The sequence below is a fragment of the Meles meles genome, chromosome 18 (genome assembly GCF_922984935.1).
Source record: "Meles meles chromosome 18, mMelMel3.1 paternal haplotype, whole genome shotgun sequence".
Taxonomy (NCBI): Eukaryota; Metazoa; Chordata; class Mammalia; order Carnivora; family Mustelidae; genus Meles; species Meles meles.
In genome coordinates this window covers 49151338-49167774 of record NC_060083.1, presented here as the reverse complement: position 1 = coordinate 49167774, position 16437 = coordinate 49151338, and the positions used below count along the sequence as shown (strand labels likewise).

At 41.2% G+C, this 16437-nt stretch overlaps 1 protein-coding gene across 6 annotated transcripts in view; it reads right to left on the bottom strand.

Annotated features, from left to right (window-relative positions):
* Positions 1 to 16437, bottom strand: part of TANC2 (tetratricopeptide repeat, ankyrin repeat and coiled-coil containing 2) — a 375880-nt gene that overhangs the window by 43295 nt on the left and 316148 nt on the right. For all 6 annotated transcript variants that reach the window (XM_045983964.1, XM_045983965.1, XM_045983966.1 and 3 more), the window contains one exon: positions 6477 to 6585. In XM_045983964.1, coding sequence (XP_045839920.1) covers positions 6477 to 6585 — 109 coding nt within the window. The remainder of the gene's footprint in view (positions 1 to 6476; positions 6586 to 16437) is intronic.

The window sequence follows — 16437 nt, the reverse complement described above, 5'->3', positions numbered from 1 at the left end:
TGGGTATATTTCTACTTCTGGTAATGGTGGATCTAAACTTGATCCTGCTAAGGACAGCTAGGAAAAATGGTACAAGATTTAAAAATCACCCTCATCAAAGACATGGGAGGAATAATAGGTTGGAGAAGAATTACTAGCCCAAGTAAGGATAGGATGGAGCCCAGGAGAGCAGCTTAGAGCTACTTTTCTCCGCAATGTGTTTGCCAATTCTGCAGAATTAGCTAGGAGTACTTTTAATAGCTTTGGGATTTTTAGGGCAGTGAAATTCTTCTGTAAGAGACTGTAATGGTGGATACATATTAGGCATTTGGCAAGATCCACAGAAGCATACGACACAGTTAAGACCTAATATAAACTGTGGACTTCAGTTAATAATGATGTACTGATAAAGGTTCATCAATTTTAACAGTGTACTGCACCAGTGCAAGAAGTTAGTAATAGGGGAAACTGGTGGGACAGTGAGTATATGGAAATTCTCTGTATTTTCTGTAAACCTAAAACTGCTCTAAGAAAGAAAGTCTATTAAGATCAAACAGACAAAACCTGGGTTCTACTCCAGAGCAATGACTGATAATCTCTGGGAGTAAGGCTCAGAGGTGTGTGTGTGTGCGCGCACGCATACACGCACACGCGTGTGCTTAAAGTTCTCTGGGAGAAGGGCGCCTGGGTGGCTCAGTTGGTTAAGCAACTGTTTTCAGTTCAGGTCATGATCCCAGAGTCCTGAGATCAAGCCCCACTTGGGCTCCTTGCTCAGCGGGGAGCCTGCTTCTCCCTCTCCCATTCCCTGCTACTCTGTTTGTGCTCTCTCTCTGTCAAATAAATAAATAAAATTTATTGAAGTTCTCCAGGAGAATCTAATGTATAGCCAAACTGAAAGCCACTGGCCATTGATCTCGACACACAGATAAATCTCGAATATACAAAATTGGGTGAAAAAAGAGAATTTCACGAAGAGTATGATTCTGTTTATGTCAAACTTAAAAGTTAGCAAAGTAAGTCTATATACTGTTTATGAATACATTTCTATGTTGGAAAAATGCAAAATATGGATAAGAAGAACACATGTGAACTTCTGAACTTCATCTCTGAAAAGGGGAGAGAAATCAAGTTACAGAGGGCTTCTACTCTAAGTATTATATTTTCATTTCTTCAAAATAAAGAAAAAGATTCGGAGCAAATATGGAAATTTTAATGTCTTAAATCTGATAGAGAGTATTTGATTATTCGGTTATCTGTGATTTCTGGTATGTTTGAAAAAAAATAAAATTTTTAAAAAGGGGGAGAGAGGGATATTTCCTCCTGAGACAAGAGAAAGTTGAGGTAAGAACTGATGATACTGTAGACTGATTTTTTTGGTGAGAGGAGGAAAGTCGTTAAGGGAAGTCACACTCAATGGCTTTGATTTCTTCAGTGACTCATAAGTCAGGCTGTTTGTGCAGTTAGTTGACTTGGTTAAGAGCCGACAAAAAAGAAATGGGAAAAGGAACTGAGTATGAATAGACCTTGGCAAATGAATTTCAATGAAACAGTCCAGTAAACGGACTACAAAGCAGCACTGAGGGTCGCAATGAGGTTGAAGTAAATACACAGGAAAGAAGCCTGAATTTCAGAGCTACACTCCAGGACTTGGAGGATGAGCTTCACTTGTGCAAGGACTTGCTCTGCTGATTTCTTCTGCTTGGTGGGGTTGACTCTTTGCTTCTATGTGGTATAAGAGGAAAGAGCTTCAGTTTAGTTAAATTCATCTCAACAGACGTGATAGGCAGGATCCCATTATCAGGCGGGATGTAGCCAAAAATAACCTGTAATTAAATTCTGAGCTGATGGATTCTTAAAGAGAACTTTAAGTTCAAATAACTAGAAAAAGTGCTTCTTTAGTATCTAACTACTGCTCAGGCAACAAGGGATCTCTGTCAGAGATGGATGGTAATGGGGTCCCTTCCTTAAATATTTGTTAGAGTCTAAATTTACAACACTGTTTATCAGCTGGGAGAAAGCTTGCTCAGCAGTTTAGACTACAAACAGAGAAAGCATAAAGAGATGACAGCAATCTCATCTTAAGAATCTGAGCTCTGGGTCAGGTATCATAAGATCATGGCAAAAAATAACCTAGGGGGCTCATCCGATGAGGGTTTTTTTTTGTTTGTTTTTTGTTTTTTTTTTTTTTTTAAAGATTTTATTTATTTATTTAACAGACAGAGATCACAAGTAGGCAGAAAGGCAGGCAGAGAGAGAGGAAGAAACAGGCTCCCTGCTGAGCAGAGAGCCAATGCGGGGACTTGATCCCAGGACCCTGAGATCATGACCTAGGCAGAAGCAGAGGCTTTAACCCATTGAGCCACCCAGGCGCCCTAGGTGACGTTCTTTAAGGCAAATTATTTACAAAAATGTCATTAGTGACTACAGTGATATAACCTATAGTTATCCAAGCATCTCAAATAAATCATTACCATTCTTATCTGACTATCCGTGAGGCCATGCTTGGTTATAATGAAAAGATCCTGGTTAAAAAAAAGGGGGTGGGCAAACTATAGCCTGGAGCTAAATCCAGCCTTTCATGAACTTTAATAAATCATGTTTTACTGGAATATGACCATATCCATTTATTTCTGTATCACCTTTAGCTGTTTTTGAATTACAATGGCAGAGTTAAATGGTTTCAACACAGTTTATACGGACTACAAAGCCGGATTTGCTGATCACTGCTGTAGGGGATGCTAGGTAACCTCTGACAAGGTTATAGCACCATCTGGAATTTATGCTCATTTTTAATTCTTACTATCAGGCAAGAGATTATTTCTAGTAAGTTTGATCATAGAACCTTAGATATATGTCTAGTACTTTGCATTTTATAATGTACCTCTTTTGTATATCTTCTATGATCCTGGTAACAATTCTGAGAGTTAGATACTGTTACCATTTTACAGATGAGAAAACAGATTGCTTAAGTGGTAGAGTCTGTACTGAAACCCATGCCTTTTGACTGATATCCAAGGATCTTTCTTCTTTCTACCAGATGCCTACGTATAGCACCTTTCCCTCTTGGCTAACAGTTCTCTTCTGGTAAGAAATGTTATAGAACTGACCAATCAAAGAAACATTTCAGAGGGCAGCATTTAGGCAGTGAATTGCAAGAGCACTCTGAAACCCTTTTGGTGGCCAGACTCAATCCAACGAAACACCTTGCATTACAAGGTAGACTGAAATATCTCTGGCCACAATTCACAAACAGCCTGCTTTCTTTTCATAGATTAAAAAAAATCAAAATGGCAATTAGGGGATCACAAAAGAACTGTTAAGTGCTCAACACTGGTGGTCATTAGGAAAGTGCAAATTAACACTACAGTGAACTAGCTACCACATCACACTAAAATGGCTACAATAAGACAGACAATACCTAACAAGTGTTGGCAAGGGCTTGAAAAAAATGGAACCCTCATACATTGCTGGTGGGAAATGTAAAATGATGCAGCTCCTTTGGAAAGCAGATTCGCAATTCTCCAAAATGTTAAACACAGAGTTACTATATGACCTAGTAATTCCATCCTGGTATATATCCAAGAGAAGTGAAGACATGTTCACATAAAAACCTGAACACTAAAAAATAAAAAATGGGAAAAATCTGTAAGCTAATATTCATAGCAATGTTAAGTCACAATAGCCAAAAAGCAGAAACAACCCAAATGTCCAACTGGTGAATGGATAAACAAACTATGGTGCATCTATAAAACAGAATATTATTTGGCAATAAAAAGGAATAAAGCGGGATGCCTGGGTGGCTCAGTTCGCTAAGTATCCAACTCTTGATTTCAGCTCAGGTCACAATCTCAGGGTCGTGAGACTGAGCCCTGCACTGGGCTCTGTGCTCAGCGTGGAGTCTGCTTGTCCCTCTCCCTCTGCTCCTCTCTGAGCCGGTGTGCGTGCTCTCTCTTCTTCTAAAATAAATACGTTTTAAAAATCTTAGGGAAAGAGGGGCGCCTGGGTGGCTCAGTGGGTTAAAGCCTCTGGCTTCGGCTCAGGTCATGATCCCTGGGTCCTGGGATCGAGCCCCACGCCGGGCTCCTCTGCTCAGCAGGGAGCCTGCTTTCCTTCCTCTCTCTCTGCCTGCCTCTCTGCCTACTTGTGATCTCTGTCTGTCAAATAAATGAATAAAATCTTTAAAAAAAAATCTTAGGGAAAGAAAAAGGAATCAAGTGCTGACAAATGCTATAACACAGTGAACCCTGAAAACATGCTAAGTGAAAGAAGCCAGACACAGAAGGTCACATTCTGTATGATTCTGTTTGTATACAATGTGTAGAAAAGTCAAATCTACAGAGACAGAAAGTGGACTGGTGGTTGCCAGGGAAGTATGGGGAGTACCTTCAAGTGGGCATGAGGTTTTTTAGGGTGATAGAAATGTACAAATAGTGGTGATAGTTACACAACTCTGTAGATACACTAAAAGTCACTGATCTGTACATTCAAAATGGGTTACTTTTATGGTATATAAATTATACCTCAATAAAGTTGTTAAAAGCAAAAAGAATGAAAAGGGCTTCTTGGCCAGCCAAATATCCAGAATCAGTCCTACAACCATGTACTTTAACGGTAGTTAATGATATTGTACCGCAATTTTTCATGAACAAAGATAAAACAGAGGGAATTTAAAATTAATTGGAAAGAAATAGAAATTGGATTATATGTCACTGCTAATTGGGAGTTCTAAATGGTACTGGTTATAACCAGTCTGTCTTTGCCTTTTCATGACCCTTAACTGATGGGGACTGAAAATTCTAGCAGTCTGGGAGAAGCTAACGTGAATCGACAGGGAGCACTGGGCATTTAAAGGACACTGAAAAGTGTAGCATCAGGAAAGTCATAGTCCAAGTCTACATTCTTCAGCCCACAGTCATGTCATCACCATATGCTGCACACCCGAGTATTTACGGCCAGAATCACACACGGAGCCAGTCTTATCTCAGGCAACCGTGCTGTCTGCAGCAACTTAAGATAAAACTGTGTCAACCATAGGAGCGTGTGGTTTGAACACAGGTTTTCACGTACTGGATATAATCACCCTGGGTCCAAGAAACTTCGTATCATTTATCTGTTAATGTGGTATTTGTTTATTTTATGGTATAGAAAAGACAGGAATCAACTTCTTTGTATCTGACCCTAGGCAGATGGTGAGGCTAAAAGCTTAAGTGTTTAAAGCAGTAATGCTTAAAACTTATGTTACTTTCCTAGCTGACTGAAGGACAATGATCTCAGAGTTTGTAGAAATAGCAGACACTTTTTGGTCCACTTGAAGTTGGAATGAGACACCTGGCCTGTTATTTTAGTCTCATTCTGCTCCCGCTAAGTAAGGTCACTGGGTAGAGTCATTTTTGGTACAGTGATTTGTTAGATAAGGCAATTATGATTCAAATAAAGGACTTGTCACTGTGGGTTCCACTTCTGTATGTCTGCTGAACAGGCCTTTCCGGCTGTGCGCTTATATACTGGGAAGAATTTGCTAGGCTCTCGGAGTTGCCCTTAATGCCATCTTTCTCTCTGAAGAGAACCGTTTTATCTTTAGCAGTATCCCTCAGGGGGAAGTCCGACACAGAGAACTATTTAAGATACTTGTATTTCTCCATCCTGAGGCAGGAAAAGCACTCTGATGTGACTGCAGGGACTGGAGGGAGCAGATGCAAGAGCAAACTGTGGGCTAGGAAGACCACGAGAACAAATTTCTTTCCCAACTTTTGTGCTTTATCCAACAATTCTTACTTAGACTTTAAATTCCTTGAGATTAGGGACATTATCTTTTCTGTTTCTGTATCCCTAGGATAATGTCTACATTAAGTGCTGAATAAACAAATGTACAGGCGCAGACAGATATATTACGTGCCGTCTCCTCTGGCATTGTGTGTCCGCTCCAGCCTCGCGAGTACTGAGAGAGGGACGCTGATGCCACAGAGTTCTTAGAAGTTTTGAAACTACTGGGAGAAAAACCGGGATTACAATTTGAATGGAGAATGGGGGAAGTAGCTCAAAGAGAGGTTAATGTTGGTTCCAGATAAATAGCTGGAAAATCACAGTAAGGAATATTACAATCTTCATTAACACAATTATAAGAAAATTAAAAGAGTAACTGCTCTCAGTGATTTTTTTTAGACATTGTGAACATCTGCAGCTAATTGCTAGAGCATGACTTGTCTTTAGGAGATGGCAGGTCATATATGGAGTACACGTATGTATGTGTGCATGCTTCTTACCTAAATGATTATACATGCACATTTCCTGAAAAGCCTAGCAATCTGCTAAACTGAGAGATGACAAACGTGGTTCTCTTTCCAAAGTCCTAGAGAGGAACAGGCTACAAATTTTAGGAGGTGGTTCAACTCTACAACAAAAAGCAGGGACTACATTGAAATGAGTAGCTTCATCCACAGTGTTAAGGAAAGCCTGCTGGAGATTGAAAGAAAAAAGCCTTCAACTTCTCTAATTACCTTAAAAATGTGTGCTTTGAGGATGTGATGTCCCAGTTCAATAGTCTGCTGTCGGTTTAGTTTTCCCTCTTGGCGGGAAAACCAGAAAGCAAGTAATGTGTGACCACTCCTGCAAAGAAAAAGAGACTCTTTTTAGAATTTTAATGACCCTGTTCTGCATTGGGTGGGGGACTGTTCAGGTCCATCCATACGTCCAGCGAAACTTTGCCTCATTCAACCAGTATCTAAGAGAAGGGCACCTGCTGCTGGGCAAATAATGGGCACTGAAAGGTCTCTAACTTTTACCAGTCCTTTACCCAGATCACATGTGTGAATATCACAAAATGTCATTTCTAGTTGGCTTACACCATCCCACACACAGATGGCATTAAAAGATTCATTTTTATTTTCTGTCTCTGTGAACTCTCCACTTATTTTACCCATACTTTAAATGTCAGTCCTCCTCAGGATCTCCACTTTGGTCCCCATCTGTCCTCTCTCCAGTAGCTCATCCATCCCGAGAGCCTTCACCACCACCTGAATCTTCTTCTTGATCTAGACTCCCGAGGCTTCCACCAATATACATCCAACAGTTTGTTGGATTTCTCCGCCTGGAGGTCTCGCAGTACCTCAAGCTCAACATGTCCCCAGATGGATTAACCACCTCCTCCCCAAGGGAAGTCTTCTTTGATCCCCTCTATCTTCCCTGCAGCTGAGAAACAGGGAGTATTTTCTTTTTGGTACAAGCATTACAGATTGTGTATCTCTCTCGTATCTCTCACGCTATTTCATGCCTCTCCTCTGTGTGACTGCAGGTTTCCAGATGGCATCCACTCCATCTCCTTGATAATGGACCCTTAATCTCTTAAGAGAAAACTCTCTTTTCTGCCTCCCCATGTTGTCTTATCAGCCCATAATACTCAGAACTGCCATGGCTCTCGTAATCATGTGGTCACCTGGTCTGAAGACAAAGCTAACAGAAGGGCTAAGCTAAGAGGACTGCAGAAAAATAGAGCTTAGGTCCTGACTATATGGCATCAGAAACTCCCCGAAGTTTGGACTTGTTATATACTTTATACATTATTGTATACTTTATACATCTGCAAAATACATTTATACTCCATTTGAGTTAGGAGTATTCTAGTTCTTCCAGCTCAAAGCATCTTAATGGTATGTATTCTTCCTTTAAAGAAGATTTTATTTATTTGAAGGGGGTGGGGGGAGGTGCAGAGGGAGAGGGAGAGAGAAAACCAAACAGACTTCATGCTCAGTGTGGAGCCTGACGCAGGGCTCAATCTCATGACCTTGAGATCAGACCTGAACCAAAACCAAGAGTCTGATGCCCAACCAACTATGCACCCAGGTGCCCCTGATATATTCCTTTAAATGTGAATGTATGTATGTATGCATATATATCAGATGTGTGTGTATTTCTATTTACATTAGGACAGAAATTCTGAATTATTTATATTTCCTGGAGTGCCTAACACAGTGTACTGCATATAAACATTCTCAGCAACATTTTTTGGAAGCAAGAGAAAATTCGGTATTAAAGAAAGTATGCTGGGGGCGCCTGGGTGGCTCAGTGGTTTAAGCCGCTGCCTTCGGCTCAGGTCATGATCTTAGGGTCCTGGGATCGAGTCCCGCATCGGGCTCTCTGCTCGGCAGGGAGCCTGCTTCCCTCTCACTCTCTCTGCCTGCCTCTCTGCCTACTTGTGATCTCTGTCATAAATAAATAAAAAATCTTAAAAAAAAAAAAAGAAAGTAGGCTGGATCACCTTTGGGATGTGCTCTCTTGCCACATTTGCTCTAGGTTGTAGGAACTGCAGACATTTAGAACTGCCTCTCTACTGCCTGCCAGATTAGTGGTCAGTAGAGTTCTTTATGCGACTGGTAACAAAACTCTTCTATTCCTTTCACTTGGAGTGCCATAGAAGAGGGAAATGAAACTACTGTCTCAGTTTCAAGTCTAATGAATTAATCAAAAAGAAGGTAAAAAAAATAGCAAGTAAATTTTGTTCATGATATTTCCCCGAAAAGACACCCAAATATCTACTGGATGATTTTCTCTCATGTTGAACACTGGCTACTCTGCCAGGTTTAACCAAATTTGGAGATAACCTCACATTTGTTTGAAAAACAAATACATTTTTAACTTATTCTTTGATTTTTTTTTCAAGCTTCAGTAAAGAATCTGAAAACTAGGGGATGAGACAACTTACCCAGGAATCATTATAAAGAAATTTCTCTCCAAAAAGACTTTAAAAAGAAATTCTACCAAGGTTCTAACCTTGAGCTCCAAGAATTCTAGTGGATAACGTGCCAACTTATTTCACTGGATAAGATTAACCATAATGGGAAGGAAGTTATTTAACTGAAAGACTATCTCAGAGAAGTGTAGCCTGCATGGAATCATCAGTATCATCTGAGGGTATGAGCCCAGATCGTTCCACATTCAAAAATCTGGAAATTGCTATTGAATTTTCTTTTTTTTATTTTTTAAAGATTTTATTTGTTTATTTGATGGAGAGAGAGATCACAAGTAGGCAGAGAGGCAGACTGAGAGAGAGGGGGAAGCAGGTTCCCCACCCAGCAGAGAGCCCGATCGAGCGCTGGGGCTCGATCCCAGGACCCTGAGACCATGACCTGAGCAGAAGGCAGAGGCTTGACCCACCGAGCCACCCAGGTGCCCCTGAACTTTCAATTATCCTCTGAAAGCCCAATTTAGTTGTTGGTTATTTCAACAGAGCATATTAGAAGGTGACATGCAACATTTAGGAAAGGCCCTATGTCAAGTTCTCAAAGTCCTACTCAGTTATTAACACTGAAATTACTGTAGCCTCCCTGCTGTAAGAATTACTGCTTTAAATGACTCATCCATTGACTCAGCTACATAGTACCAGAACCCCTGAATACAGGCCTCTGACCCACTACCTACCCACGCTTCAGGCCATTCCCAACAGGGTTAAGATAAAAACTCAGGTCTGACAAGGAAATGAATTAGACACAGAACTGACATCACCCTAGTGCTTTCGTTTTATTACCATAAGAAAGAAATCCCGGTATGATGTGTGCATTTCTTTAGTATGCACTTCAGCTAGCTAGAGAGGACAATGCTTGCTTTGGCTGTCGTTGATCTCGCACTAAGGAGACCAGCAAGCAATACGAATCAAGGAAAAAGATGAAGGTGACAACTATAGTTTCATTTCCTTTTGGACACAAGCATATCACATTATTCATAAAAGAACGGTTCTGATCAGTTCACTGGACTCAGAGTTTATGGTGTTCAGGACACAAAGGAAAACAGCAATTTATATTATATGCTGGCATTTCCATCTGTCCCTTACTGTTCTGATAAGATATGGAGCCACTGGCTAACCTACCATCTGAATGTGTTACACTATACTTGTCTGTGTTTATTTCTATTTTCTAATTATTTGCTCACTTCCAACCTCACTTCTTTTGACTCTTAGCCTTGCCATTCTCTGAGATTACCAGCAGCCTCTTAATTGGTTGTCTTTGAGACTCTGAGCTTTTTCTTTTTTTCTCCCTCCAGCACGAGGTCCTATTGACTACCTCCCCTGAACTCTCTTCTCTCAGTATCTGTGACACTGCCCTGATGCTTTCTCTCCCATTTCCTTCAGTGATATAACTTCTCTGCTTTATTTCCCATTTCCTCTTATTTCATAGGTCTCCTGGCTTCAGCTCTCACTGTAGCCACATCTCTAGCACAGACATATTGTTTTGCTTCTCTAATTGTCTGCTGGATCTCTCGTCCTTCAAATGGCCTGTCATATGACACTATCTGAAGTTGAAGCTTTCCCTCAAAACCAAATGCATTTATGGGGCGCCTGGGTGGCTCAGTTGTTAAGCATCTGCCTTCGGCTCAGGTCATGATCCCAGGGTCCTGGGATGGAGCCCCACATCGGGCTCCCTGCTTGGCAGGAAGCCTGCTTCTCCCTCTCCCTCTGTTGCTCCTCTGTGTGTGTTCCCTCTCTCACTGTCTCTGTCAAATAAAAAACAAAAAAACAAAAACAAAATCCATTTAGGATTTCTTTATTTTTTAATATATTGCCAGTCACTCAGGCATAAAATCTAGCACTTGTTTTTCTCCTCCCTTTATATACTTTTCTGTTGGATAATTCCAAGAGCCTCGTTCTCTCCACTCTGCTCCCTGGCCCATGCCAATAATCTACAGTGTAGAAACCTGATAAAAAGTCTGCTCAAGGGCGCCTGGGTGGCTCAGTTGGTTGAGCGACTGCCTTCGGCTCAGGTTATGATCCCGGACTTCCAGGATCAAGTCCCGCATGGGGCTCCCAGCTCCTTGGGGAGTCTGCTTCTCCCTCTGACCTTCTCCTCTCTCATGCTCTCTCTCACTCATTCTCTCTCAAATAAATAAATAAAATCTTAAAAAAAAAAAAAGTCTGCTCAAAATTCTTCAATGGCTTTATACTTCTTCCCATATATAATCTAAGCTCTGTAGCATGGTATTCAAAGGCTCTCCGTAATTTGTCCCTTGTCTATTCTTCTCTCTTTACCCTTTTACCTGGTGCTTGTATTTTCAGATGGAGTAAATTATTCTAGGTTTCAAACACACGTTCCCTCTGCCTATAATTCTCTTCCCCATTTAGTTCACAAGGCAAACTCTTCCTCATTCCTGAAGTCTCAGTTCACAGCATCTCCTCTATGAAGTCCTCCCTGATCCCACCAGATAGACTCAGAAGCTCTTTCCCTTGGATTCTTGTAGTAGGTACACCCCCCCATCACACCTACCACAGCACACTACCTGTCTGCATGTCGGCCTTCCCACAAGACTGTATGGAGTCTGGAAGCCATGTTTTTTCACATATGTACTCCCAGGCAACAGGAACGCATATTTGTAGAATGACTGAATTAATAATACTGTAAAGTTGCACACGACCTTATCGTTTTACAAATACTATAACACTTTTTTAAATTCTCACAAACACCTATACTATAGGCATAGGACTAAATATTACTCCTAATATTATCATGGAAGACAGAGACTTGGCAAGACTGAAGGACAGCTCCCAACTCACGTGGCTGGGATCAAAGAGAGATGGGATGAGAACCCAGGGTTTTCTGAAACCTAGTTCTGTTAACACACTGACAAGATCAGCGACTTGGTTTTCATTTCTGCAAAAAATGGGCATGTTTGTGTGAAAAATCAACCAATATTAAGAGCAATGTATTCCTTTCTATGGTATAAACCCTGAATTCTTTTTTTTTTTTTAAAGATTTTATTTATTTATTTGACAGATAGAGATCACAAGTAGGCAGAGAGGCAGGCACAGAGAGAGGGAGGAAGAAGCAGGCTCCCTGCTGAGCAGAAAGCCCGATGTGGGGCTCGATCCCAGGACCCTGGGATCATTGCCCGAGCCGAAGGCAGAGGCTTTAACCCACTGAGCCACCCAGGTGCCCCTAAACCCTGAATTCTTAACATAATTAAAATCAGCAATTAATTTTGACATTTTTTGATTGGCATTTTGGGAGAGACTAGTTTAAAAAACAGAGGGAGCCCTCATCAGTGTGACATGATTTTAGACATGACTGAACACAACTATGTCTTCCTTCTATAATTAAAGATGATGGTAATCAAAGTCAACTTTGGTGTGGGTTCATATGTGATAATAAAGACCAAATGGGGGTGGGGGGCAGCGGCGAAGGCAGAATTACTTCCACATAGCTTATATATAATGAGGTCACCTTGTGATTCAAAGCTACATAGCAAATTTCCCTGTCTGCATTCACACTGCTGCCTCTTCATCTCTGAAGCAAAATCAAAACAGACCTATGTTCAAATCCTGGTTCTGTCACTTAGAAGCTCTGTAACCTTGGAAAAGCTACTTAACCTCACCTGCAAGACAGGTGATAACCACCTCACAGGACTGTGGTGAGAATTAAGTGAGCTATACTAAGTGAGATGTATATTCTCTGTAAGAACTAGGATAGTGCTATACTTAAGGAATGAATATTAACCACGTGACTTTATACATATTGCGAGATAACTGTGTGCACAAACAGAACTTTAACCTTTAAATGCGATACCTCATCCTTAAGCCCAATCTTCATCCCTTCACACCTTGACCCCACTACCTTCAGGACCAAAAGAGAAATCCATATATCAGGGAACAGTTATTGGGTATGGCTGCCATTCCCTGTTAGTCAATGCAGGAAAACTTGGTAGTGTAATTTCAGGCAGAGAGGGGAGACGAAGACAGAGCTAACTGGTCCCTAAGAAATAACGTTAACATTTAAGCTAACAGGAGGAATATAAATTTCTCAAGGAGACCAGAGGTTTTTTCAAGAGGATATTGAACTTTATATTCAAGATGGATTTGCTTTTGAGGTATTTTAGGGGAGAACCAATCACAGGTCAGAGTTGCAGATTCCTCCCCTGGCCTTGACCCCTCTCCCTTCTCCTAGATGAGTAAGTTCTGAGGAAAGGTAGAGAAGATAGTGTCCAGAAGAGCAGAGGGTCAATCTTATCTCCATTCCTTTTTGCAGGCATCAACAGCCCCTTGAGATGGATTATTGGAGACAAGTGATGCTCACCCTTGGGACACTGACAGATTACAAGGCAGTGAAGAGTTGCTCTTAAGATATTATCAAGATATTATCATTGATAAGATGTTATCGAGAGATAACATGGTTATCTCTTACATGATAACCCTGTTTCCCTATACCTCAAGACTTCAGAGCTAGGGAGATTTTTAGAGAAAAAAACCCTTTATAAGCAAGAATCACCCTCCTTTCCCCCCACCTGTTTAACAGTCTGGAAACTGAAGAATAGTTGTTTTACGCAAAATATATAATGGCATAAAATATATATTGTTTTTCTAATAGATTTTCACTTAGCACCCCAGGGAGATAGCTAGACTTAAAGTTTCTATTTGTAGTAGGGAAACATGCTAACAAATGTTTAACTTAAATATTTCTGACATGGATGTTTTCTCCACTGTTCTAGTCACAGTCACTGATGTGTAGTCACAAAGATTTCATTAGCTGTTATGCTGAAAGTCGATATACAACACGTTAGTGTTTCAGAGAAACATCACTTAGGTGTTTTGATATTCTTCTGTGCAGGGCTCAGACATGATAAAGTGGTATAGTTACAGCCTGCTGCTAAGGTGTTGCTTACAAGCTAGCTGAACTATCTTATAATCTGGGCAGAAGAAATGTGCGAGGCTGCTGTGGAATGACTTTCTAGAATAGAGGTAGATGGGGGGGAATTATTTAGGGAGACCTAGTGAGATCAGAATTACCTGGCAGAGGGGCGCCTGGGTGGCTCAGTGGGTTAAAGCCTTTGCCTTTCGCTCAGGTCATGATCCCAGGGTCCTGGGATCGAGCCCCGCATCGGGCTCTCTGCTTGGCAGGAAGCCTGCTTCCTCCTCTCTCTCTCTCTGCCTGCCTCGCTCCCTACTTGTGATCTCTATCTGTCAAATAAATAAATAAAATCTTAAAAAAAAAAAAAAGAATTACCTGGCAGAGAGGGATAGCTGTCTACAAAAGATCTGCGCTCCCTTCCATAGCCAACACTTGTTCCTAGGAGGTGGCGACTTTGCCAGGAACCTCGCATTCACTTACTCAAGTGGGGTTGAGGATGGAGTTCTGGCTAATGGGATATAGGCAGAAATTATATTCATCGCTTCAGACCTGGCCCAGAAAAGTTTTCTCCTTTGACTTCCGTGACCTTACTTTCTCTTGTGTCTTCTTCTAATATTTCCCTTGTACATTATTAGTTAGTCCATCATTTCCCTTAGTGTTTAAATATAACTATTCTGTTCACACGCTTCTAAACTTCCTGCTCTATACTCTTAACTTGGGTTACCTTGTTTAGTCCTACAACTTCTGCTGTCAGGTACTTGCTGATGACTTCCAAATCCATAACCCTGTGCTTTGACTCTTCTCTTTCCCTATTTTCCAAAGTCACATTCTAAATAAACTTGTGCACCTTCCTTGGAGGTAATTCATTAACAACATGTCCAAAACAGGACTCACCTTCTCTCACTAATCCTATTATTCTCCTCCCTCCGTTGCTCATGCTAGGAGCCCTCCTCCCTCAGAATGTTCTATATTGGTCAGTAGTTTCACTTCCCGCCAGCATTCAAGATAAGTTTCACGGTAATTTTTAAGCCCTCCACCCTCAATGGCTGTACACACAAAAAAAGATGCAGTGCTTTTGAGTATCCCCAAAATGTCTCATGTATACCTTGCTCTCCATTCTCACCATTGTAGGTCTTGGCATTTCTTACCTACACTATTGCTATAAACCTCATAACTAGTATTCCTACCTGCACTCTCTCCTCTTCTTCAACCCATCTTCCACACACCACTCATTAGAACTATTTTTTACATCATCAGAGTTATTTAATCATTGTCTCCTTGTCCTTAAAAGGTTATAGAGATTCCCTGTTACAGAATAAATTGCGAAGTCTTAAACATGGCAGTCAAGGCTTTCTTCCTAGTGACACTTCCATTCATTCTTTCTGATCTCATGTCTTATTCTCTAATCACATCTTCTCACAATTCGGCAAAGGCATTTCCTATCTTCCTATCCTAGCCTGCTTTTGCTCCTGCCGTGACCTTGTCTTGCCTGCCTATAGCGTTCTCCCACTCCAGAGCTGCTTCATGGAATCAACTCATCCTTTAAGACATCCAGTGGGAATGTCTTCTGCAAAGCATTTCCTCTTTGTCTAGGTTCCTAGGGTATTCCGTACTATGGCACTATTGTTGGTTGCTTGGGGTCTGATTCCCCTTTAGAAGGTAATGGTTTTAGTGTCAGGAGGGGTCTCATTCGTCTAAGTTTCTCTAGTGGATAGCACAGTCCTTGGTGTAGAGTAGAAGTTCAATAAATGTTTCAAGATTGAATCCATGCTAAGCAAATGGGGTCAAGAAAAAGAAACACGAGGACTTGCAGGTCTGCTTTCTAACTCACTAACCCACTTTGGCCTTGAATTTGCAGGCATCTCTGTTGCCACTGTTTCACTGTGAAGGAGTGTAACTATAACTCAAATATTGACAAGAGACTGACATTCCTGATCCTTTTCACCTCTCATCTTAAAAACTCCGCCTGCAGCCACACTTTGGTGGTTGCTGCCTTACAGTCTGCTTGTTGCTATCAATTCTCAGCAAATGACACCCACACATCTTGTAAAAATTTCTTCCATCTTTAGCTTATCACTCGGTAACTGCTTTGGCATGTTCTCGTCATGGTTTTCTCATGGCACCTGGATACCAAATACATTGCTAGTCAGCTTGTCCTACTGTTTCAGATTCAACGTGAAAGTGAAATGAAAGAGCCTGGTGAAGTCAACCCCAAGTCGCAGATTGTCAAAGTAGAGTGTGCCCAAGATCTGCCTTTGTAGAAGTGGGTGGAGCAGTGTTCCATCTTTTAAAATATGGAATCTGGATGGAGATTTCCTGTTTTCTCCCACTTCACCCCACAGTTTCCTCTAGCCCTTCTGTTCCGTTAAGGCATCACTGGCCTGAGGAAAATGGACACTTGTCCTCTGACAATGAAGTCTTTGGGCAGTTGGCAGGGATCTGTGAAGCAGAAGAGCTATGGCTCCACTGACTTGTCACAATTTAGAACAATAACAGCAGGCACTGAAGATTTATCACGCCGCTCTTCGTCCCCCATGCTGCTCGCTCACTGCTTATACCTCTAGCATAGCACTCTGCCTTGATTTATAGTGAGTTGTAAATGTGTCTGTTAAAACCACTAACCTGTAAGTCCTAGTAGACAGATCTATCTTATATCTGTATCCTCATCAGTGCTTAACACAGTCTTGAAAATATTACTTAGTAACTGTTCTTTGGACCCTTGCGGAAATGCGTGTCTTCACTCATTCCTGACACATGGTGACAGAGTGAACAAAAGACACTGTTGAACTGTCACGAAGAGTTTCACAAATATTTTCAGTTGCAAGCTTAGAATTAGTAGCACTTATCATTCCTT